This window comes from Mastigoproctus giganteus, chromosome 5, assembly GCF_048544385.1.
Source record: "Mastigoproctus giganteus isolate SK-2022 chromosome 5, ASM4854438v1, whole genome shotgun sequence".
NCBI lineage: Eukaryota > Metazoa > Arthropoda > Arachnida > Uropygi > Thelyphonidae > Mastigoproctus > Mastigoproctus giganteus.
Genome location: NC_143579.1, coordinates 172894838 through 172921092, shown reverse-complemented (window position 1 = coordinate 172921092; position 26255 = coordinate 172894838). Strand labels below are relative to the sequence as shown.

The window sequence follows — 26255 nt, the reverse complement described above, 5'->3', positions numbered from 1 at the left end:
CTGACAAAACGTTTAACCACAAGTGAAATTAAATTTAAGCTCTTCATGGAAATGTAACCTCACAACCACTATTCTGCATGTAGGTGATGTATACAATGTTAGCACCAAGGTGGTTTCATAAGAATTGTACATGGTTAGCAAAATGAGAGAAACTAACTGTCATTCTGGGTTCCATGAATAACCCTTTATATATACAGGGCTTATTTGTAAAATGTAAACTTCTGGAATGCTGAGGAATCCTCCTAGAAAAGAGTGAGGAGATTGCAATAGCACAGAATACTGAATTTCCTACATATTTATTATGAAAATTATCAAAAATTGGCAGTCTAAACAGAAAGAAAGAAAGGAAGTGGATGTCCAAAAATATCTTCTGCAGCGCGACAAATTTCTAATCCACTTCATGTCTAAAACAGAAGATTCTCATCGACAGATCTCAAAACAGCATGGAGGAGGATAAAGATACAGGAGTAAAGGGAGGCACTGCTACATATGTAGATGCCTTTTCTCATCAGAATCAGTATCATGTCATCCAAGAAAAAAAAAGCCACTTTTGATGCAAAAAATGAAAGCCCAGCATCTAAAGAGCAAAAGAGCATGCTAGTTTGTCTGAGAATCGTGGAAATGTGTTATTTATTCTGATAAATCAAAGTTCAACTTGTGTGGTTCAAATGGCCAGCAGACCGTTAGACGAAGAAGAGAAGAAAAGAATTTCATCCTGCTGTATCATCTCTACAGTGAAACATTCTGCATCGCATGTGATATAGGGCTGTATTTCACGTAGAGAAGTTGGTCATCTTGAATTTGTGAAGGATACAGTGAATGCTGAGGTATACAAGGACATTGAGAGAAAATTAATTTCCACAATCATAAATCACTAATGGTATTGCTGCCAATTTCATTTTTCAGGACATCTCTACTCAATGTAATAAGGCCAAAACTAAGTACTACTTCGTAAAATTAGCAAAAATTTTAAATTTACAAACCATCACAATCTTGCTTAAATAGATGTCTTTACTGTTCGCAGGTGCAAAAATGGTTGACACATAAATCAATTCACACAATAACATGACCTGTGAACAGTCCAGACCGCAATCATATTGAAAATTGTTGGAACAAAATAAGTGTTTCAGTAATGCAAAAGAAATCCAAAAGCACCTGGAGAGTTAGCAGTCAGCAAAGCAAGAGTAAGTCAACAAAAAAGAAATGTTTTTATAGAATTTTTGGTATTATATGAACCATAAATAACACTCTTCTTTTGGAGAAAAGTACTTATTTCATTGTATATACCCATAAATATAAAAGTAAATTTTTATGCCAATAAGTTTCATGTGTATTGTTATTACTTATGTTCTTTCAGCTATTTCTAAAAGAATAGCTGCCAGCATAAGGACAAACAACTTAAAAAAAAATGAGTCATGTAATTTTTTTGAGCAATACTGTAGAAGATTGTAGATGATTCTAGAGTATTCTGCAATAATATAAATTGAGGAGTAAGAGCTATAACTTATAGAATCAAACACCTTTCATTCAGAAAGAGTGTGGTATAAGGTTTGTATGTTTTGTGATAAACACGATAAGAAATAAAGAAGTGAGGTTTTAAAAAAGAAGTGGTATTATACCTTTGTATAAAGAAAGTTATTTCATGAGAAGTACAGCCACTCCCCGATTAATGTAAGAGTTGCATTCCATGGAATGCTACATAAGTCGGAATTTCTCTAAATAAGCATTTAGGGAATTTTTGCACTTGCAACTATGTGTGCTGAATTTGATGGAAGCAAAAAAGAAATGTTCAAAGAACATGTCAATAGAATTATCCAATTTTTTTTATCTCATGCGCAGGAAAAATTACAAAAGTGTACAAAATTACAAAAATTTCAAAATTATAAAATTACAAAAATTTCAAAATTATAAAATTACAAAAAGAGAGGAGACAGGCATAATGTCAGCAAGTTTTACCTTTCGAGCATTGTTGCTAGAATTAACTCTCCAGCTGATAAGTACGCCGCTGCAAAAGTTGAGAGCTGTGCAGATTTAGAAGGGGTTTTTTCTAACACATCACAAAATTTCTCTGCAGCTGAAGAATTGGCACTGGTGACTTCACCGCATACTTTAATGTTTTGGAAACCAGTGATGCTTGAACCTATTAAACCATCCATTGCTTGCCACAAACTTGGCTTAGGGTTTGCCATACTTTTATTATCTTCATAAATACTTCTTGCTTGAAAGGCTGTTAGACTCGGGGCACTTGCTTCTGAATCTGATTGCAAAGGTGTTCAAAATTGATTCTTATAATGGAACATATGATACCGATAAAAGTGTAGTGCAATTTCCATTATAAAAATGACTTTTTAGAGAGTTAAATAGCTTCGCTATATAAAATAGTTATATAGCAAAAATTTCAGCTTCCGGAGTCTTGGAACAAATTACAAAAAAAAAAAAAAAAAACCAATGTTTTATTGGGTTCACATTATATTTTCATGATACCTCCATTTAGTCCTACGGGATGCAAAATACGTTTCCATGATTTTTTTAAGTTTGCAGCAGCTGGCAAAAACTTACGTAAAGTCGAATTTCAGTGAGTCAAGTATTACATAAGTTGGGGAGTTCCTACATTGCGTGCATAATAATGCAAGCACAAGGTAACACCATAACACTGATTTCTAACCGCAATCAATAAGTTATTGCACCTGAAATCCGAGATGAATTCCACAGGAACGGACAAACTCCCAAGTCTACATCTACTACAAAACTTCATCTTAAACAAGGAAGACTTCATGGTCATGCAGTGGTTCAAAAACCCTTATTAAAACTGGAAAATCGAAAGAAATGGTTGGCTTGGGCTAAGCCATCAACACGGATAAGTAAAGAGTGGAAAAATGTAAAGCGGACAAAGAAATCCCAGCATAGAGTTTGTGAGACGATCAACTGGGAAAAGAAAAAAAAAAAAAGGTTTGCACATGTTTAGTGTCTACAATCAAGTATAGTGGCAGTTCCATCATGATCTGGGGTAGTCTCTGTTATTCTGGAGTGGGCAACATCATCAGAATTGAAGGAATTTTAAAAAGAAAACTATAAAAATATTACTGAACATCAATGCTGATGGGATTCTTTCTCTTGCTCAGAGCACACACAAGGAGGCACAAAAATTCAAATTGAGGAGGACAGTTGCAAAATATATGTGCGAAATTTTGCCTTTAGCCAGCAGGCATTTGGTTGCTGGAACAAACTTCTATCAGTTGTTGTGGAAGTTGATAGCTTAAATAAATTCAAGGAAGAAGTACACAAATCATTAGAGGGAATGAATAGGTGAAAATGGGAGGTACTAGGTTTTTTTTTTTTTGGTAGGTGCTTTATCAACATACCCATCTATCTTACAGCCATCTAACACCAAAGTCTAAAGTTTGCTCCTGGATGATGTCAATGTACAAAAAACAAATAAGCCAATGTGTGTACCTTGTATGCACAAAATGTTTTATTTTATGTGAAAACATCCTTAGCTTGGAAGAGGTTAGCAAAATCAAAGCCAATAACCTAATTAGCCATTTGTTGAGTAATATGATGTCACAATCATACTTACTGCAGGAGCTATGATTGCAACAATACAAGTGTCATATCACATGACTGCAACAATTTCTTTTTTCATATCGTATTTTCATTACATTCCATTGTTAGGTGCTGCTATAGATGTTTTCACATCAAAAATTGTCTTTTTGCAGATGAATCATATTTCCTGCTATGCCATGTGGAGAGTATATGGAGGGTACAGCAACAAATTGTGGTGAAGAATCACTCCAATGTCCAAGTCCAACAGAAACAGGCAGGTGGCAGCAGTGTTTTGGTTTGGGGGATGTTTTCTTTGGAATCTCTTGGAGTCCTCATACCCCTAGACTGCAATCTGAATGCTCCTTATCCATTGTGGCTGATCAGATGAGATAGATGCGTTCCAACAGGATAATGTGTCTTGCTACGTTGCCAGTATTGTTCGAGAGTGGATTGTCAAACATGAAAGTGAATTCTAGGTGCTACCTTAGCCAATGAATTTGCCAGAAACAAATCGATAGAGCATTTCTGGCATTACGTGAATTAGCAGATCAAACATTCAGCTACTCCACCACAGGCTGTCATAGATCTATGGGATGCAAACCTGGCAACATGCTGAATACTTCTGGCAACATTCGGTGGTCTTATTGAGATGCCCGCCACGTGGTGGTGGTGGTGGTTGCAAGAGGACATACCCACTATTATTTAGGGGTCATAATGTTTTCACTGTCCAGTCAAAACGTGGTCATAATGGACAGATGTATTAGGTAGTTAAAAAACTGCTTGTTATACAGAGCTTAGTTTCAGGGCAGAAAAATGTGTTTTGCATCAGATTGCATAAAATGAGAAAAGTTTTGCTTCCCTCCCCACATTACATTGGACCTAATGAAAAACTATAGAAGTCATGAATAACATTGGCAATGGATCCCATTATTTAAAGAATAAATTCATTAAAAAAGGTGAGAGAAAATCAAAGAGGATATTTTTGTTCACCCACAAATTAGAAAACTTATACATGCATATCTGAGTCCAAATTAAACTGCTAAAAAAAAAAAAAAAGCAGCATGGAAATCTTTCAAATGTCACTGACAATTTCTGTGGCAGTGTTAGAGCAGAAATCATAGTGATATTGTTAAAGAAATGATGGATGACTTTAAAATGGTGGGCCACAATGTCTTTGAAAATCTGCTTCCTACATCCATATTTAGATTTTTTTCCCATCAAATTGAAGTGCTGTTAGTGAAGAAAATTGAAAATGGTTTTATAAAGAGATATCAAATATGAAAAAAAAAAAAAAATGCTTTTTGGGAAGGCAGAATCCAAATACGTTGGCCAACTATTGTTGGATTGATTTAGGAAACTCCAGATGTCAATTATAAAAGCAAAAAAGCAAAATAAAATATTTTGCGTTTAATATGTTACAGTATTAAGTACATTACATTTTATTCATACATAAATCTTTCATTTCCTTCTTCTACAAAATTGTGAGTAATGCAAAATTTAAGCTAAGATTTAATTAAATTGGTCACATTCAAATGTTTTAGAATTACCCATTTTGTTTTAGAGGAAAGAAGCAATTTTTGTTTTGTTGTTCAGCATTATTATAGCAAATAAATGAAATAAAATTTCTATTTATACTTTGCATGATCGGGCCCAGAAGAATTTACAATGAACAGTTACAATAATCTGTTCATTGTAGGTCACATACCAACACAGCATTTAACAATGGGCTGTACATTTTTTATGGCAATGTACAGATTCAATCTTGCCACATGCATGAGAGTATCCTCTTACGAGGCGCCTCCGTAGCCAGGTGGGAAGGAGCAGCAGTGCGTAGCACACGCTTCTTGATTAAACCGGGGTTCAAGCCCGTCACCACCAAATACGGAGGATGCGGAAAAGGTCTGGAAATGACCCCCGCATATCCCGGAGCAATATGGCCTTAGTTGCTAATGCTCCTAAAAACCAAATCACACACACACACACACACATCCTCTTACGTTACCTCAGGAGCAGAATAATACCTAATTTAAATCTGTTTATATTAATTAAAAACTGAATACCAATGCATTTTTTAATAAGTCAAAAATAAAACTTAATTACTTGGATGACAGTCTCAGTCAACTGAGTGTATCTTATGAATATAATCAGTAAACTTAATTACCTCTATTGCCTTTAGAGCAGACCCAACAACAAACGGTGTTTCATCACCTTCATAACCCATTTCTGATAATAATTCTCTAACCTCTATTTCCACTAGCTCTATCATTTCTTGATCTACCACATCAGCTTTGTTAATGAATACCACTACATGCTCAATTCCAATCTGCAAAAGAAAATAGACTACAGTTGTTGATTATCCATACAATGTGATATTAGTTCCATGGGAAAGGGGGGGGGGAAGGAGAATATATAACAAAATTAAACATTACTGTACAAGAAAAAGATAGCCTTGGTTTGTATCTAGCATTAAGCAAATAAAATTTTCTACTAAATGCATCAATCTTATATTGTGGAAGTACTTCACTGCAAGTGTGACAACATGTCTCCACAATGTGTACATAATATTTTCCCTCAGTAATGCACAACACACTTTTAATAATAATCAATGTTCCAAAATGACAAGTTATTACTGTTTATTTAAAATGTATGCCATTAGCCAAATAAATTTATGACAGTAACCAAACTTTATTTTAATTTAACACATCAAAACTATAGTAACTAATGGAATGTTTCCACCACTCCCCCTCCCCCTTAAAGCTCACACAAAATTGTTTTCAATGTGAACATTAGTTTTTTTCGTTTAAATCCATTTTAGAAGGAAAAAATACTTTAAAATTCTTAAACTGGAGGCTTGAAGTGGTGGAACCCATGTTTAGTCTCTAGAGCTAAGTTCCGGTCAACCCTTCCCTATCTCTTCCATCATGCAGTATGATTGATGACTTTTGAGGTTATGATGAACGTCGTGGCGAGATCCAATATTCCTTACATTTCGAGGGTACAGCTCTAAAACGGTGTTCGCAGGCCGGCCGCTAGTTAGTACATCGGACCGAACCTATTGGTAACTCTCTAGGAGGCTTCCGGATCAGCTAGTGTATAATCTTGCTACCTCTACTCTGCCAGATAGTGACTGGAGAGAGTCCGAGTAGTGTGTATGCGGGGAGCATTGTCGAGGCCACGTTATGTCAAGGATCTGGGTATATTCTTACCACATGTACGCCATATCCAAAAATTTCATTACTTCATACAGCATGTCCCACCCACTTTTTCTTACTATTGAATACACCATGAATTGTCAAACTAATAGAGCAAGCTTATCTGCGAAAAGATCTAAACCTCCCAAGCACTTCCTAATTCATTTCACAAATATATGTGGTCTCAATTCTAATCTCAACGATGTCCATTTCCACTTGCAGTCTGCCAAACCCCATGTACGTTTTCTGACAGAAACTCAGTTATCGGTTGATTCATCTACTGCTCATCTCAGATGCCCAAATTATTCGCTGTATGATTCCTTTTGCCTCAAAGGTGGTACTTGTGCATATGTCCGTTCTGATATTCCCTGTCAGAGACTTGGCAATTTGGAATCTCCTCTCTTTGATCTTCTCTGGCTTAAAATCTCTCTACCTCATTGTGTCAAATTCATCTGTTGTCTCTACCGTTCTCCCAACTCCACTAATCACTTGGAGCTCTTTGACTTCCTCTCTTTGCAACTTGACTTTCTCCAGTCCAACTTTGCTAACAGTGAGATAATTTTCCTTGTTGATTTTAATGTTCACAACTCCAGCTGGCTTCCGTTTTCTAGTCACACCGACCAGCAGGTCGAGATGCTGAGGTTTTTGCAATTACTAACGACCTAGCACAGATTGTTCATTTACCTACAAGAATACCGGACAATCCTAATCATACAGCCAATACGTTTGATCTTTTTCTCACAAACAACCCTTCAAAGTACACGGTCGAAGTGAGAGGTCCCTTTAGGCACTTCAGATCACAACTTGGTGATTGTCTCTTTTCCAATGGAACCTTTATCTCATTGCTATTCCCAACCTCGTGTTGTTTGGCATTACAAGAATGCAAAATGGGATGACCTGCGAGACTTCCTTTCCTTGGTCAGATTACTGTTTCAAAACTTCTGATGTCAACATTTGCTCAGATCGTGTCAGTGAAATTATTCTTGCAGGAATGGAATCCTTTATTCCACACTCCACTTTAAAATCTCTTCCTTTATCTAAACCTTGGTTTTCCAATAAATATGCTAAGGCTGTCCAAGAGAAGAATGTTGCATATCGTAATTGGCTTGTTTCTAATTCTTCAGTTTCATTTTCTGCTTATACCAAAGCTCGCAACAATTGTAAAGCAGTTATTAATCAGTCCAAACTAGAGTTTGAACAGGATAAGAGTAGAAAACTTGCTTCGTGCCCTAATGGTAGCCGAGCAATCTCGTCTCTTGCCAAAGCTATTGGCTGCAACTTTTGCCCATCTCTGCTCCCACCTCTGTCCAAACCAGATGGTTCTGTTGTCACTTCAGCCAAGGATAAAGCTGACCTGCTAGCATCCCATTTTTCTTCCATCTCATGTATTAATGATCTTGGTAAAACACCTCCCACCATTCCCAACACGCTCCATTCAATGCCTCCTGTGGTCTTCCGTCAAAAGGAAGTACTCCTGAACTTACTCCTATTCTTTGCCGCCTTTTTTCACTTTCTTATTCCAAAGGTGTTTTTCCTTCTGCTTGGAAATTTGCTCATATCCAGCCAGTTCCTAAAAAGGGTGACAAATCACTCCCATCCAGTTATCGTCCCATTGCAATTACTTCTACTCTTTCTAAAGTAATGTAGAAATCTTTCGCTCTCGGCATTACTTTTCTTCCAAACAGCTGCTCACTCTGTATAAATCGCAAATTCTCCCTGCCATGGAATATTGTTCCCACATCTGGGGTGGTGCCCCCAAAACCTCTCTCAGGCTTCTTGATTCCATTCAGAAGAGGGCAATTAGGTTAATTAATGATTCATCTTTAACAGAGTCTCTCCACTCGCTTTCTCATAGACGCACTGTTTCTGCTGCATGCCTTCTACAGATACTTCCATGGGCACTGTTCTTCTGAATTGGCTTCTATAATTCCCGCTCTCTCTTTCAAAACAGTCGAACATGTGCCGCCACCAGCCAACATCCATTTACTGTCCAACTTCAAACCCACAGAACCAACTTTTCATCTTCCTCATTTATTCATTCAACTGACGTTTTCTGGAACAACCTTCCTTCATACATATTTCCTGAAAATTACAATCTACAGAAGTTAAAGTTCAATGTCAACAAATATCTTCTTTCGTCTTCTCAACCTCCAACCCAAGCACGGTACTAAGTACTATAGGTTCTATAGTGTTTGGGGTTCACATTAAAAAAAAAAAAAAAAAAAAAAACTCCATTGAATAAAAAGCATACTTGTTTTTTTTGTTTTTTGGTTAGTTGTTGGCGTTGTTGTTGTTGTTTGTTATTTGGTTTTTAGGAGCATTAGCAACTAAGGCCACATTGCTCCGAGATATGCAATAGTCATTCCCTGACCTTTCCGCATCCTCCGTATTTGGTGGTGACAGGCTTGAACCCCGGTCTAATGGAGGCGGCAGTTGTTGCCGCATCGGCTTCTCTAGCCATAATGCACCTCCCAAAGTTTTTGCATTTTACTCTGATCCAAGCCTGAGGCAGGATTTGAACCCGTGACCTTTGGATTGCCAGGCAGGCATTTTACCCACCTGGCTAGCCCGGTCGGCAAAAAGCATTCAAAAAGATGCAAATTAATATTCAATATTAATATTAACTTAATTGAAAGAATTAATTTTCAGAGTCAGAAACAACTGTCATATAATGCTAACTCTCTACCAGTATAGTAGTAGTAGTGGCATGTGATACAAAGAAAGCATGTGTATGAGCTTATGCAGCATCAGCCAAAAAAAAAAAAAAAAAGAAATCACACCATTCCCTCCATATGCCTGTCCAGTTCCTCCTTAAATTTATTCAACCTATTAACTTCCACAACCACAGATGGAAGTTTGTTCCAGCAATTAACCACCCGCTGACTAAAGGCAAATTTCTGCACATCTATTCTACATGTCTTTTCTTAATTTGAATTTATGCCCCCTTAGGTTCGTAATCTGAACAAGTGGAAGGATCCCATCAGAATTCAGCGTGCTCAATCCATTCAAAGCCATATACACCTCAAATCAGATCACCGCACAGGTGCCTAGTCTTCAGCCACTGCAATTTGCAGAACTTAAGCCTCTCTAGGTAAGAGGATCCCTTCATTCCCTTCACCAATCTTGTTGCCCTTCTCTATACATGCTGAAGTAAATCTACATCCTTCCTAAAATGAGGCCTCCAGACCTGTACACAGTACTCAAGGCATGTCCTGACCATTGCCTTATACAGAGGGATAATCAACTCCTTTTCCCTGCTAGCAAAATTCCTATATATCATTGACAAAACCCCATGACCTGCCCTGGCAGCCTGTCTGCATTGCTCAGAAAACTTTATATCTGACTGCACAATTACTCCCAGGTCTTTTTCATTTCCTACCACATTAAGTGTAGTACCACACAGTTGGTACGTTTCTCTGGGATTACTTCTACCCATATGCAGTACTTTGCATTTGTCAAGGTTAAACTTCAGTTGCCACTTCTTAGCCCATCTGCCCAAATTATCTAGATCCTGTTGCAGTAGCACACTGCCATTACTGTCATTAACAACCTTGCCAACCTTTGTATCACTGCAAACTTCGACATTAAGCCTGACATACCATCATCAATATCATTGATAAATACCAGTATAGGGTTAGCTAATGCTAACCCTATACTGGTAGACGGTTAGCATTAGTAGAGGTATATGATGCAAAAAAGCAAGCTTATGCAGCAACAGCCAAAAAAAAAAAAAACACTCCAATTTCACCCCTCCGTTTGTTCCAAATACCTGTCCGGCTCAGCCTTAAATTTAATTAGGCTATCAACTTCCAAACAAATGATGGAAGTCTGTTCCACCAACCAACTACCCGCTGGCTAAAGGCAAACTTCCGCACATATATCCTACAACTGTCTTTCCTCAATTTGAATTTATGCCTTCTGAGGTGATTATTCTGAGCAAGAAGAAGAATCCCATCAGCACTGAGAATGCTCAAACCATTCAAGGCTTTATACACCTCAATCAGAGGTTCTGGTGAAACAGGTCCACTTGATGAAGTGGTCTTGAAGAAATCATCAAGCTTCAGTTGCCTTACACCTTGGTGCTGCTTCCTCATTACTGTAGATAAAAATTCTCTAAAATGTTCATAATAAGGAAGCACATCAGAGTCTGATGATAAATCAATATAAGGTATTATGTCATTTCATATGTTTTTTTTTTTTTTTTTAATGAAAACCCCAAAACGAGAAGTATTAGAACCTATAGTACTTAGTACTTTGCTTGGGTTGGAGGCTGAGAACATGAAAGAAGATATTTGTTGTTCTGTACTGTAATTTTCAGGAAATACGTATGAAGGTTGTTCCAGAAAACGGCAGCTGAATGAATAAATGAGGAAGATGAAACGTTGGTTCTGTGAGTTTGAAGTTGGACAGAAAATAGATGTTGGCTGGTGGCAGCATGTGTTCGGACTGTTTTGAGAGAGAGAGCGGTTCAGAAGAACAGTGCCATTGGAAGTATCTGTAGAAAAAGCATGCAGCAGAAACAGTACGTCTATGGGACAGCAAGTGGAGAGACTGTTAAAGATGAGTCATTAATTAACCTAACTGCCCTCTTCTGATTGGAATCAAGAAGCCTGAGAGAGGTTTTGGTGATTCTGCCCAGATCTGTGAACAATATTCCATGGTAGGGCAGATTTGCCATTTGTACAGAGCTGTTTGGAAGAAAAGTAAAACCGAGAATGATAGAGAAAACCAAGTTTTTTAGATGCAGAGGAAGCAATATTTGTAATGTGCTTGTGCCAAGAGAGATTAGAAGTCAGGGTAATCCCCAAAAAGAGATATCATTTTGCCTAGAAATCAGTGTCATTGAGCATGTTGAATTCTGATGGGATCCTTCCACTTGTTCAGATTACGAACCTAAGGGAGCATAAATTCAAATTAAGAAAAGACAGATGTAGAATAGATGTGTGGAAATTTGCCTTTAGCCAGCGGGTGGTTAATTGCTGGAACAAACTTCCATCTGTCGTTGTGGAAGTTGATAGCCTGAATAAATTTAAGGAGGAACTTGACAGGCATTTGGAGGGAATGGTGTGATTTTTTTTTTTGGTTGATGCTGCATAAGCTCATACATTTGCTTTCTTGCATCACATGCCACTACTACTACTACTACTACTATAAGCATAGGAGAGCAGAAGAATCCTTTTTGCGAGATATAAGGCAAGACTGAGTTTTAGAAGAATTGAAATCAACTAAGTTGTCTTTGCCCCACTGGAGAATTACCTGGAGATCGTTATTTAAGGAATTGGTAGCAGATATTCGAGAAGTTGAAGCTGATTGAGCAGGGCAAGGTTTCTCAAAATTGAAAGTGGAATGCAGGTGCTATCATCAGTAAAACTATGGATAGGATTTCCAGTAAATGGAAGAAGGTAATTAATATACAAGAGTAGGGTAAAGAACTGAACCTTGGGGGACACCAGTATTAGTGGAGAAGTTAGAAGACAGAGAGCCACCTACCTTCACCCTCAGTGAGCTATCAGAGAAAACTGGATAACCAATTACAAAAAACAGTTTGCAAACCATAAGATGGAAAATTGTTTAGAAAACCTTTATGCCAAACACGACTGAAAGCCTTTGAGATATGAAGAGCAACCACTTGTGTATCACCAAACTTTTCCATTGAATTTGTCCATAAATGAGTAACATAATCCAGTGGATTGACACTGACGGAATCCATACTGGTCATCATTGATCAGACCGGAAGGTTTCTAGGTAGTTTAAGAGTTGGCGGTTAATTGATTTCTCCATTACTTTAGAAAGAGTAGAAGTAATTGCAATAGGACAATAATTGGATGGAAAGGATTTGTCACCCTTTTTAGGAACTGGCTGGATATGAGCAAATTTCCAAGCAGATGGAAAAATACCTTAGGAATAAGAAAGTGAAAAAAGGCGACAAAGAAGGAGTAAGTTCAGGAGCTCAGGTTTTCAGAACAAGTGGAACCATCCAGGTACCATCAGGACCTGGAGCTTTCTTAGCATCAAGATTTGTCAAAATCCTTTTGATGGAAGACCACAGGAGGTATTGAATGGAGCATGTTGGGAATGGTGGGAGGTGTTTTACCAAGATCATTAATACATGAGTTGGAAGAAAAATGGGATACTAGCAGGTCAGCTTTATCCTTGGCTGAAGTGACAATAGAACCATCCAGTTTTGACAGAGGTGGGAGCAGAGATGGGCAAAAGTTCCAGCGAATAGCTTTGGCAAGAGACCAGAATGCTCGGTTACCATTAGGGCAAGAAGCAAGTTTTCTACTCGTAGTATGTTCAAAATCTAGTTTGGACTGATTAATAACTGCTTTACAATTGTTGCGAACTTTGGTGTAGGCAGAAAATGAAACTGAAGAATTGGAAACAAGCCAATTACGATATGCAACATTCTTCTCTTGAACAACCTTAGGACATTTATTGGAAAACCAAGGTTTAGATAAAGGATGAGATTTTAAAGTGGAGTGTGGAATAAAGGATTCCATTCCTACAAGAATAATTTCACTGACATGATCTGAACAAATGTTGACATCAAAAGTTTTGAAACAGTAATCCGACAAAGGAAAAGAAGAAAAGAAATCTCGCAGGTCATCCCATCTTGCATTCTTGTAATGCCAAACAATACGAAGTTGGGAATAGCCATGAGATAAAGGCTCCATTGGAGAAGAGACAACCAGCAAGTTGTGATTTGAGGTGCCTAAAGGACCACTCACTTCGACCATGTACTTAGAAGGCTTGTTTGTGAGAAAAAGATCAAGAGTGTTGGCTGTATGGTTAAGATTGTCCGGTATCCTTGTAAGGAAATGAACAATCGGTGCACGGTCATTGGTAATTGCAAAAGCCTCAGCATCTCGACCAGCTGGGTCGGTGTGACTAGAAAACAGAAGCCAGCTGGAGTTGTGAACATTAAAATCACCAAGGAAAATCATCTCACTGTTAGGAAAGTTGGATTAGAGAAAGTCAAGTTGCAAAGAGAGGAAGTCAAAGAGCTCCAAGTGATTAGTAGAGATGGGAGAACAGTAGAGAAAACAGATTTTAAGCCAGAGAAGATCGAAAAGAGGAGATTCCAAATTACCACGTCTCTGACAGGGAATATCAGAATGGACATATGCACAAGTACCATCTTTGAGGCAAAAGGAATCATAAAGCGAATAATTTGGGCAACTGAGATGGGTAGTTGAATTAACTAATAACTGAGATTCCGTCAGAAAAACTACATGGGGTTTGAGAGACCGCAAGTGGAAAAGGACGTCATTGAGATTAGAACTGAGACCACGTATATTTGGGAAATATATTAGGAAGTGTTCGGGAGGTTTAGATCTTTTCGCAGATAAGCTTACTCTGTTAGTTTGATAATTCATAGTGTATTCAATAGTAAGAAAAAGTGGGGGTGGGACATGCTGTATAAAATAATGAAATTTTTGGATATGGCGTACGCATGGTAAGAATATACCCAGATCTTTGACATAACGTGGCCTCGACAATGCTCCCCAGCATACACACTACTTGGACTCCCTCCAGTCACTATCTGGCAGGGTAGAGGTAGCAAGATTATACACTAGCTGATCCGGAAGCCTCCTAGAGAGTTACCAATAGGTTCGGTCTGGTGTACTAACTAGCAGCCAGCCTGTGAACACTGTTGTAGAGCTGTACCTCCAAAATGTAAAGAAGATTGGATCTCGCCATGATGCTCATCATAACTTCAAAAGTTGTTATCAGTCATACTGTATGATGGAAGAGGTGGGGAAGGGTTGAGTGGAACATAGCCCTGGAGACTAAACATGAGTTCCACCACTTCAAGCCTCCAATAAGCAAAGTGGTGGTACTGCACTGGTTGATGAGTCATCTACCATCTAGTATTGCCTGGTAATGCAGAGGAGCAGCACACCTCGACCCCTGCTTACATTGGTTCACACCTGGGTGGTCACCCACAATGTACTTGTGCATGGAGGTTACACTCAGGATTACTAACAGTCCCACCATCCTGAAGGTGCAAGCAGGGGATTTGGCTGTCACAGACCATCTGGACTTGGCCGAAATTGGGTCCACTTGACTTGAATATCACTCGAATATCCGTTCCATCAGCGTTTTAGACTCCCAGGTAGCAAAGTACAGCTTGTTCGGCATATCTGAGAGAATGCCTGTGACAACCTCAAGGACCAAGGATAATTTGTTATAAGGGATAATGTTATAAGGACTAGGGATAATTTGGTATATTTCAAGCTTCCTTGTGCACTTTTCAGTTTCCCCAACCAAAGACCACTGTACACCTGGCATCTCACACTGAAACGAACAGAACTGATGCTGCAAAAACATCTATTGCCCATCTACTTCTTTATCTTTAATGATGGCAAGAAGTACTGGAAACTTATCCACAAAAAAAAAAAAAAAAAAATATTACATTTGAAAATTATGCAACGTCAACTGATCAAAAATTTACTGCCTTGTAATTTATAAGAACAATTTTCCACAAGAGCTTGTTCACCAAGTACTCACATGCAGGAATAAAGTACTTCCTCATAGAACAAACGAAAAGAATTTTCAGACTCTCCATGACCTTTCCAGTAGAAAAAGATAATTCTGAATATGTAAGAATTATCTTTGCTTTCACGAGAAATCTGAGGTGTATAAGGCACTAAAAGGGAGACATCAAAATGTATGGCAGTGGAGCTTTCATACTGAAAAGAGAGACAACAAATCACTTTCACTATAAGCAGAAGTGTTACACCAATTTCACTATAAACTGAAGTGTTACAATGGGAGATTACTGTACAAGTTTGGTCTCCTTGAAAAGCCTGGCTTTTTTGTATCTTTTGGTATACATTAATACTATCATGAATGTGGCTACAATTAGCCACGTTTATAGTTTTTTCTGAGTGGAAAGATATACACTGCCCACTCAAAACATTATGATCACCTACCTAATAATGAGTGTCCTCTATAACACCTCTGAACACTAAAAGAAATTTGTTGTATCAGGATTGCATCCCATAGATCTGCAAGTGGGATGCAATTCCACAGTGGAGGATCCAAACACAGCATCTGTCAATCCACATAATCCGAGAGATGTTCTATGGGATTCATATCTGGTAAATCTGGCAACCAAAGTGGCACCTGGAAGTCACTTGTGTTCAGTGAACCAAACTTGAACGTTATCGGCAAAGTGGCCTTATCCTGCTGGAATGCACTTTTGCCATCCAGAAAAACAGCTACCATCAAGTGATGTACCTGATCACAACGGATAGGTATTTTTTAGAGTTCAGAGTGTGGTCAAGGGGTATGAGAGCTCCAAGGAATTCCCAGGAAAACATCCCCCATATCCAAATACTGCTACCACCTGCCTGTTTCTGTTGGACCAGGGCACTGGAGTGATTTCTCTCTCTACAGTTTGTAGCTTTACTCTCTATCTACCATCCAGACAGCATAGCAAGAAGCATGATTCATTGGAAAAGGCAACTTTTTTCCAGTTGTCAATGGTCCAGTGACACTGTTCAGATGCGAACTTTAGGTGTCATTGACGTTAGGTAGCCATAAGCACAGGTACCTTGACCAGGTATGGAGAAGGATGTGTTGAATTGTGGTTTTGGAAACACCACTGGTAGTACCCTGGTTAAAGTCTACGGTCAGCCATTCCATCATTTCTGTCTATTGGCTCACACAATGCAGAACAACCTATGTTCACTATTGGTGAGGCATGGGTACCCATCATTACCATAGCTGCATCTACTATCTGTCCACTCTTGGAATGCCTTTACTACAGCACTCCACAAGATTTTCAGTTTTTGTAATGCTGCCACCCTTCAACTGGTACCTGACAATCAACCCCCTTTCAAAGTCTGGCATATCACATCCCTTACCCATGTCTATCAAGTACTTCATATGGGATGCATACCATGAACCTGCAGAATCACATTTACTGGTTCTCACCATGACAAGAGTAACACCAGGTGGGAAAGAACCAAAAATTGCTAAAACACCCCACTCGTGTTTTGACTGGAAAGTGTATCTTATGTGTAAACTCTGAACTACTTACCTGGAGTTTCTTATATTTAATTTTCTTCACAAGAGTTCTTAGGTTCAGATTACAGAATGAAAATATCTTTTTCACTGTTTGTTTTTTTTTAATTATAAATTTTTTTTTTTACGTTTTTAATTTTATTTTTATGTAAGATACTAATATACAATTTTTAACCCAGCAGTGGTGGTGTCCCAATCATAACACACAATGGAGCAGCTCCTGACAGGCACCATTATTTCTTTTTATTTCAGAAAAAAAGTTTTCAGCTTTTATAAAATTCTGCTTGCAGTATATCCATGCTTAACCTGTTAGGCTAAGCATGGGTATACTGCAGGAGGTATATCCATTTGAGGGGGTATCAAAAAGTTTGTACACTGAGCTAGATTGTCTACATATTCAGTAACTAACATGTGAAATTTCATTCCCATAGCAGATCATACACCAGAGGTTGAGCCTGCAATCTGAGGAAGGACACTATGGTTGACAAAGTGGAGTATCACGCAGTGATCAAGTTCCTGCATTTGCAGGGTAAGAAAGCTCAGGAAATTGGCAAAGAAATAAAAGCTGTGTATGGGCAGAATTGTCCATCCTGTGACACTGTAAAAAAGTGGAAATGGGAGTTCTAGTGCAGTCGTACAAGTGTCTTTGACAAGCCAAGAGAAGGAAGGCCATCAACATCCACAGACAGTGAGATGGTTGAGCGGCAGACATGTGACAATTCATTTCATCACAAATGCTGTGGGAATTAGTTATAGATCTGCCCAAAACCATTTTACATGACCATCTGCACATGTCTAACTTCTCCACATGATGGGTTTCAAGACTGCTGAAGCCTTTACAGAAGCAATGTCGAATGCAATGTTCTCGCCAACTGTTGGATTTGTGTAATGCAGATGTTGAGAACTTTTTTGATCGGTTGGTGACAAAATGATATATTACTGGGTGTACAAGTATGATCTGGAGACTAAAAGACATGACAAAGCAGTGGAAACACACCTCCTCCCCACCTTCCAAAAAGGCAAAGACCACTCCATCTGCGAAGAAGGTGATGATGCCTGTGTTTTGTGACAAAAAGGGGTTATCCTGACAGATACCTTGTGGTTCCACCTTACTGGAATATACTACAGAAATCTTTTGAAAAAGTAACATGATGCTTTGGAGGTGAAAAGGCATGGAATGGTAACCAGAGGTGTCTGTCTTCTGTCAGAGAATGCATTGGCTCACATGACCATTACCATCACCAACTTTGTTGCCCGGTGTGGCTTCAAACTACTGCAGCACCTACCCCATTCTCATGATCTAGCACCATCACACTTCTTGTTTCGAGAAATGAAGAAACCATTGCATGGAAGCTGCTTTGATTCATCTCAGAAAGTCATCGATGAAATGGAATCGTGGTTTTAGGCAAAAAAAAGTGCAGACATTAAAGGCATTTAATGTCTGCATTAAATGATCAAGGCATTAAATAACTGATCCATAGATGGGAGAAATGTGTTACTATACACGTCAAGTACATAAAAAAGGATTAAAGTTCCTGTGAAGTTTGACCTTTCTAGGGCTATTATCTCTAGGTAAGGGTACAAACTTTTTGATACCCCCCCTGGTACTTTTATTAAATATAATTTTTTTAATTAAATTTAAATTTAAAGGATGTTTCTTATACTCATTATTTTAAAAAACAAAATCAAAATTATCAATTCTGTTAGAAAAAATGCTATAAAACATGAAACTAGTCATTTCTATTTTCAAGTTATAAACTGTTAACTGAGCAAAAATTCAAACTAAAGCAAGCACATATATTAGTTTTATCAATTTCACTTAACTCTATGTAAACAATGCATATGACTTCCAAAAGTACTGAATTAAAACTTTGTTATACTTAGAAAGCTAGATATAAGGAAAGAGCCACTAATCTCAAACCTACAACAGATATTTTCCAGGTAGACCTGTAAAACTGCACACCACCACTCCCAGGTTAATGCTTTTGATATTGTTTCAATTACATTATTAGATTTCGAAATAGAAGGGAAGGGGATGAGAGCATTAAATTTTTGTAAATTTTATGGAATTGATAAGGTTTTGTAATGTGTGGTAAAGGGATTTGAAAATCCTGAAAATCAATATGTTATATTCAGATGGCCCTTTTATACTTATTATACAAGTACTGGTTAAGTATGGTTTTAAAGTTTCATTTATAACAGAGCACATGCAACTAATTATGAGGAAAGCAATTTTCTGTAAAATATGTACTTTATAAAAAAAATTTTGATATATGAACCAGATCTATAATTCTCAATACGTTCTATGTTGATATCAATATTTGTAAAAGAATAAGAGTAACTTTTATTCTTTTACAAAAAAATTTTTAAAAAATTACTTTTTTATCGATAATTCTAATCAATATAATTTCTAACACACACAAATTATTTATATATGATAAAACTGTGGTCGTGTATGAATTATTCAACAGTGATTTTCTTGCACGTTACAGCCGACATGTTTATATTCACCTATAATAAGATACTGCTACTTAGTGCAGAAGGTGAGATAGAAAATCAGAGTCTCAAGATGAACTGAAAATGATCTACTGACTCATCTTCAATGGGCAGGTCACTAAATCATTTGTATCATTTAAAAATTTTTTTACAGATAATCAAATCTATAAAAACAAGCAAAAGATTGGCAAGATCCTATTGTATATTTTTTTATTACCTGCTTGGCAAGAATAAGATGTTCTTTAGTTTGGGGCATAGCACCATCTGTAGCAGCAACTACAAGAATAGCTCCATCCATCTGGTTTGTTCCTGTAATCATATTCTAAGAAATACATTAAAAGAATTACTTGCAATAAAATGTATCACTGAAACTATTAATATAATAAGTAACTAATTAATCTTTCTAGACAACATGAATTTTTTGAAATTGATTTGTTTTTAATATTAAGCAAATCCTGCATTCCAAATGTACAACATTCAGATAGAGGTAAATGATAAGCATAACTAAACTTAAGCTATGTGTCACTTGGTATAAAGGGGAGAAAAGTATTGTAAAATAAATTGAGTAACATTCATTTTGTCATTCTATAATGATGTAATAAGGATATTTTGTTAATTTACAATTTACATTATGCTTTATACTAATGACTGGTGACCCTTTTTTTAAAAAAAAAATACTGGTTGATCTATGATGTGTCAATTCAAAATTTTGAATAAAAAATAAAAAGCAGCAGCATTTATAATCTGCACATTTGGAATCATCTTATGTTCAGTAAATAAATTTCTTCCTATGATCACAGAGAGAGAGATCATCTATAATCATGACAACCATCCACAGTCAGAAGATTTCACAACTTCATAACTGTTTATGGCTGCTAATATACCAGCACCCCAATTAAGAATGGACCACACATTTTTTCATAGTGGTTTATGGAGCAACTCAAAACATATACCAGAATCACAGCAAGTTCAAACACATAGTTCACGGCTATACTCTTGTTGTTGTTGTTTGGTTTTTAGGAGCATTAGCAACTCAGGCCATATTGCTCCGAGGATATGCAGTGGTCATTCCCTGACCTTTCCGCATCCTCTGTATTTGGTGGTCATGGGCTCGAACCCCAGTCTAATCAAGAAGCGTGTGCTACGCACTGCTGCTCCTGCCCACCTGGCTACGGAGGCACCTGCTATACTCTTGTAGGCTACAATACCTCTATTTACATTCATAAACAATGAGCATAACCTGTTCTTAACACTCATCAGCTTACAGCAAATTTCAAGTAACCACACATTTTTATTTTATGAGAAGTACACTGAGAATCTGAAGAACAGCCTCCAGTGTACTATTTTCTGGCAACCTAATTTTTTAAAAATTCAATTGAAGTTTATTTATTTATTTTTTGGAGTTTAATTAGTGGGTCAGAAACCTTGTGGTGGTGTGTTACCCAGTGATCCATGGGTTATAGGTTGCCAACTACTGCTTTTATACAATGAACAAGTTCTTCCAACATGCATTCAAGGGTGAATTCTTTTGTGTAATTAAGTGATAGGCTTAGTTCTATAGTAGTAGATATGTTTACTTTGGCAACAATGTATTTTTCAGTGTATCATCTCAAATGTAATAGTAAATCACGTTGTTGTTGTTGTTGTTTTGGTTTTTAGGAGCATTAGCAACTAAGGCCATATTGCTCCAGGGATATGCGGTCGTCATTCCCTGACCTTTCCGCATCCTCCATATTTGGTTGTCACGGGCTTGAACCCTGGTCTAATCAAGAAGAGTGTGCTACTCACTGCTGCTCCTGCCTATCTGGCTACGGAAAGATCAGGGAATGACCACCGCATATCCCTGGAGCAATATGGCCTTAGTTGCTAATTTGGAAGTCAACTTCCAAAAATCTCAGGAAATTGACAAAGAAATAAAAGCTGACTATGGGCAGAATTGTCCATCCTATGACACTGTAAAAAGTGGAAATGGGAGTTCTAGTGCAGTCCGTAGTACTTTTTGCTTTTATTAAAACATACATGTTATTTGATTATAATATATAACATAATTTTAATATCCAATGAAAATGCAACTAAGTCTGAAATAATCTTTAAGGGCTCCAAGTTAGTGGAAGGGACAGAGAAAAATTAAACATGCAACTGATCAGTAGTATTGGTAACAGATCAAGTTCACATGTGCATCCTCCTTGAGAGTTCAAATGAGAGGGTGTTAGAGTTAAAGGTAACCTATGGTCTCAAGAAAGGATGATGACCACTGATCAGTTAAGTATGTGAAAGGACATATCAGAAACAATGAATAGCCTAGTGATGTGTAACATGCTTCAATAATTATACGGAAAGTACACTCCTGCTTAAAAGTTTGGAATCATATTTTAATTAAAATAGGGCCAACTTGTTTACCAATTTTTATTAAAATTCTTTCTATTATGTATAAAAATAGAAAAAAAAAAAATAATAATATTTAACATATATTTAAGACATTTCTAGAATATTTGAGAATAATTGAGGAAAAAATAGTGCCACAGTGTACAGTGGATACAATCAAGCACAGTGGTGGTTCCATCATGATTGACAGTTGCTTCTGTTTTCAGGCATGGGTGACATTGTCAGAATTGAAGAAATTTTAAGAAAAGAAGGCTATAAACATTCTTGAAACATAATGCAATTCCTCTGGACTTAAACTTTGTGTAAGCAATTTTATATTACAAGACAATGACCTGAAGCATAGCTTTAAGCTGTGCAGGGACTTTCTAACGAAACAACAGGAGGGAGTGTTGCAAATTATAGTGTGGCCAACCAAATCACCTGACTTGACTTAAATCCAATTGAGCTTTGAGATCATATAGGCCATCAAGTCCATGAAGTCTGCCCATCTTCACAAAATTTATGGGACACCTTGCAGGTTACTTGGAACAATGTTAGTCAAGACACTATTATAAAATTAATTGCCAGAATACCATGTCTGTGTAAGGCAGTGGTGGAGGATATTTTGATGAAAAATCAGTATAGTTACCTTATAATGTCATAGCTAATTTCAAAAAATCAATGAAACCTGTTGTTATATGCTGTAATCCCAGCCTTTTAGGCAGAAAACTGCGAGTGTAAATAATAAGAAAATACAAAGATTAAATTGTTTAAATAGTAATGGTAGGAGTGTCATAAATAAAATGGATGAATATGAGATACTGGTTAGGTCTAAAGATTCTGGTATAATTGGATTAACTGAAACTTAGTGACACCCTGACAGGAAATGATAAGTTTCATTTTTGAGCATATAATATGTATAGGAAGGACACAGAGAAGAATGGAGGGAAGGGGGGAGTTATTCTTCTGATAAAAAGGCTGGTCAAGTTGAGAGTGGGGGAGTATAATATATATCACAAGTCTCTATATGCAACTTTAATGAGCAAGTAAGCCTGAATGCCTTGTTATGGGGTATTTAAATATACAACCCACTGATTGGATGGAAATCAAGAACTAGCAACTCAACCTGTAGAGTAAATTTTCTGAATAAACTTGTATTTGTATCAACATGTTAGAGTGCACAAGGGACAGTAATATTCTCAATCTAGTCTTCACCAGGATTCAAATTATGCTACAAATAAGTTGATACAGGAACCATTAGCAGCAAGTGATCAGTGGCCTAAAGTGGACAATGGCAAGAAAAAGAGTTTTCATTTCAAGAAAGGGGAATGTTCCCGCACTCAAATGAGATGAAACATACAAGAGTGAAAGAACACTGGAACTATGGAATACACAAAGAGGATGCCAAAATCGATGAAAAAGGATTTAGCAAGCTTGACAGAGCAGAAGGGGCAATTATTGAATTACAGTGATATGCAGCTCAGATTCAAATAATAAATAATTATAAGTTGATCTGTAACAAGGGAGGGAATTACTGTGCTAAACTACAGAAGGGGTTAAGCAGGCAAAATCTGCATGAGAATGCACTGTCCAATAAAGTCAAGAATGATGACAAGCAGTTTCATGTGTTAAATATGAAGAGGAAAACAGTAAACCAGACCTCTTCCCAACAGAAATGGCAAAATCATAAATAATGTGCAACGGATGTTTTTGATCAGTTGAATTGACTTAACTTTGAAATCAGAACTTTGAATTCATTTTCACAGCATAAAGGTAGGGAAAGAAAAGGTTAAGGATTAGATGAGTCACTGTAGATGGGTTAGTCTAACCTCTATGACAAGAAAGATCAGTCTATGGTCAAAAGATGAACTGCAAGATCACCTTGAGAAGTATAATATCCTAAATAGATCATAACACGGAACTTTGTTTGAAACAACACGTTAATTACTATGAGAGTTGAATGCAAGAATGCATTCAACTCTCACATGCAATACTTGCACTTTGGCAAAGCACTTGACATGGTTCCATATGGAAGGTTGTTACACAAGCTGAAGTCTGTTGGGATTGTAGGCAGCACCCTGAGGCGGAGGCAGAGAGTTGTTATATTTTATGGTCATTCTTCAGAGTGGGCCAGAGTTACAATCCGGATTACTCAAGGTTCAGTGCACACAATTGCTTCTGATCTTGAATGATATCGATAAAATCGGTTGAAATTTGCAAATGATATAAAATTTGGAAGGATGATTAATGTAAATCAGGCTGATCTTCTTCAGAATGATATGGGCAGGCTTCACTGACAGTTAGAAAAATGACACTTACATTTTAATTTTGTCAAAACATAACGTTCTACATCTGGAATGTACAACAATAACTCGAGAGTAACTTATTCACTGGGTGGGGTAGAGCTGAAGGGCATAAATGAGGAAGGAGACATGGATATTTTGAAACATATAAAAGTTAGTATATAGCGTAAGCCAGGAAGGTGCAGGAAGTTATCCATACGTGTATGCTCCCTAGCCAACAGTGCTCCTGCACCCAAGGCTGCTCTCAGTGAACTTTGAAATCAGGCATAGCTTAGAAAATCTGCAGCACTCACCTTATTCTCCTGACTTCTCACCTTCAGACTTCCTCCTCCTTAAAATAAAGAAACCATTATGGGGCCAAAGATTTCAGACTGAGGGGGGAAGTAATTAAATGACAGCCTGGTTTTCTGCTAATAGTGAGGAGTTGTATTTAAGAGGCTTGGAAGAGATTATCCACAGATGAGAAAAATGTATGCATATTTATTTATGTAAATTAATATACATAAATATACACTGGTTAGATTAGGTTAAGTTATATGTTAGACTTGTAACTTACATTGGCAGGATGATAACAGATAAATATATACTGTAGTAAAATTTGAATATATTTAGGGATGTAAAAAAATTTCCAGGAAAGACTCTGATTATGTGGGCTACAGAACTTGGCAACCAGGCACCTCAGAGTTGACCTGATTGAATTTTATAAGGCTCTGAGAGGGATTAGAAAATGAATGAAGGTGGAATTCTCACTGTTCTAAATAATTCCAGAACCAGGGATCATAAATTCAAATTACACGGCTTGAGATTAAGACTAGATTGTAGGATTGTATTTTCTTTTAACCAGCGGGCTGTTAATAACTGGAACAGGTTTCCCTTGCAGGTAGTTGAGGCTGACAGTTTGAATAAATTCAAAGGTCAACTGGGTAGTTACCTGTGTGAGGAAGGAAGCATATAATTTGCATTTTCTTAACTATTTTTTTTTTGCCAGTGCAGCAAAAGTCTGTGGCTTCCTTGCACTATATGGCAAATACTATTACTACCTGTCATTGTGGAATTTGATATGGAGATGTGTGACTCAAGGAATAACTGGACAAACCTTTGGAGCAAACAGATAGGTTAAATGGGAAGCTTTTTTTTTTTTTTTTTTTTTGGCTGATACTGTAGTTGCTTTCTTGCATCATGTGCCTCTATTAATGCTAACAGCCATATCATAGACTGAGGTATGAAATTGGCGATGAAGATAGTGATACCAGACTGGAAAGATGGGGAATGATTTTGCTTTCCACTGCATCAGCAAAGGATGTATATTTCTTCAATCTTAAACAGTCCAAAATTCTGAATGATGAGACAAAAGGATGGACTTCAAGGAGATTTGGACAATAAAACTCACAATTAACATAAACAGAGGAGTACATGTGAGTATTAACCACCTGAATTTTTAGGTCAGATGCTTTTATTATAATGCATAGAATTTTTGTGATTCTTTCACTTAAAATGTTAAGCATCTTTTAGTTTTGTTGCAGATGTTTGTAAAAAATAATTGATTACTGTTCATTTAGTCAATACAATAAAGATAAAAACTGTACTGTGGGGAAATTCAATTAATTTCTTGCACATAAGGAATATCACTATTTTTGTTTTTGCTGCCATAAGTCTTATATGAGCTGTATATTAAAAAAAAAAAAAAAAAACCAACACTATTTTCTTTATTTATAATTTTGTGTATAATTGTACATTCCTACTAAAGTGAATATCCATAATCAACCAGTCCCACACAACCATTTGTGACTTTTTTTTCTTCAGCATAATTCCCACTGTTCCCTTCAGTTGGATAGGGCAACCAAAGTGCTCATGTCTTGGAAGAAAACTGAATGTGTATGCCCTAAAACATTTATGAATTATTTGTCACAGGAAGATCTGGAAGAAAGTATATATGCAACAAAAACTAAACATCTATCTAATAGAGGACAGTGAATCTACAAGAGAGGAATCAATTTATCTTACTGCTCACTTCTGGACAGAATCGAGGAATTTCAGTGCTGTGTTTTGAGGTTTTACAGCTATATGGCACACACAGAAACAATAGTCTTAAAATTCAAGAATGATGTTCATCGACTGCAAAAATTTCTGGATGCAGTTTCATAACCGAGAAGAAAGCCACATCACTAGATTGGGTGCTGACATTGTGTTCTTGAATGCTCCAGGATGCTGGACTTCAGTTTCTTACAGAACTGGCTTATGGATTTCTTTATTTTATTTATTTATTTTTTTTTGTCTTGGAAATGGATCCTAGCACTGTACTTGGAGACTTGCTTAGCAAACT

At 37.1% G+C, this 26255-nt stretch overlaps 1 protein-coding gene across 1 annotated transcript in view; it reads right to left on the bottom strand.

Annotated features, from left to right (window-relative positions):
- Positions 1 to 26255, bottom strand: part of mEFTu1 (mitochondrial translation elongation factor Tu 1) — a 167394-nt gene that overhangs the window by 75133 nt on the left and 66006 nt on the right. The window contains exons 5-6 of the mRNA XM_090373527.1: positions 19483 to 19587; positions 5705 to 5866 (exon numbers count right to left, since the gene is read on the bottom strand). Coding sequence (XP_090229653.1) covers positions 5705 to 5866; positions 19483 to 19587 — 267 coding nt within the window. The remainder of the gene's footprint in view (positions 1 to 5704; positions 5867 to 19482; positions 19588 to 26255) is intronic.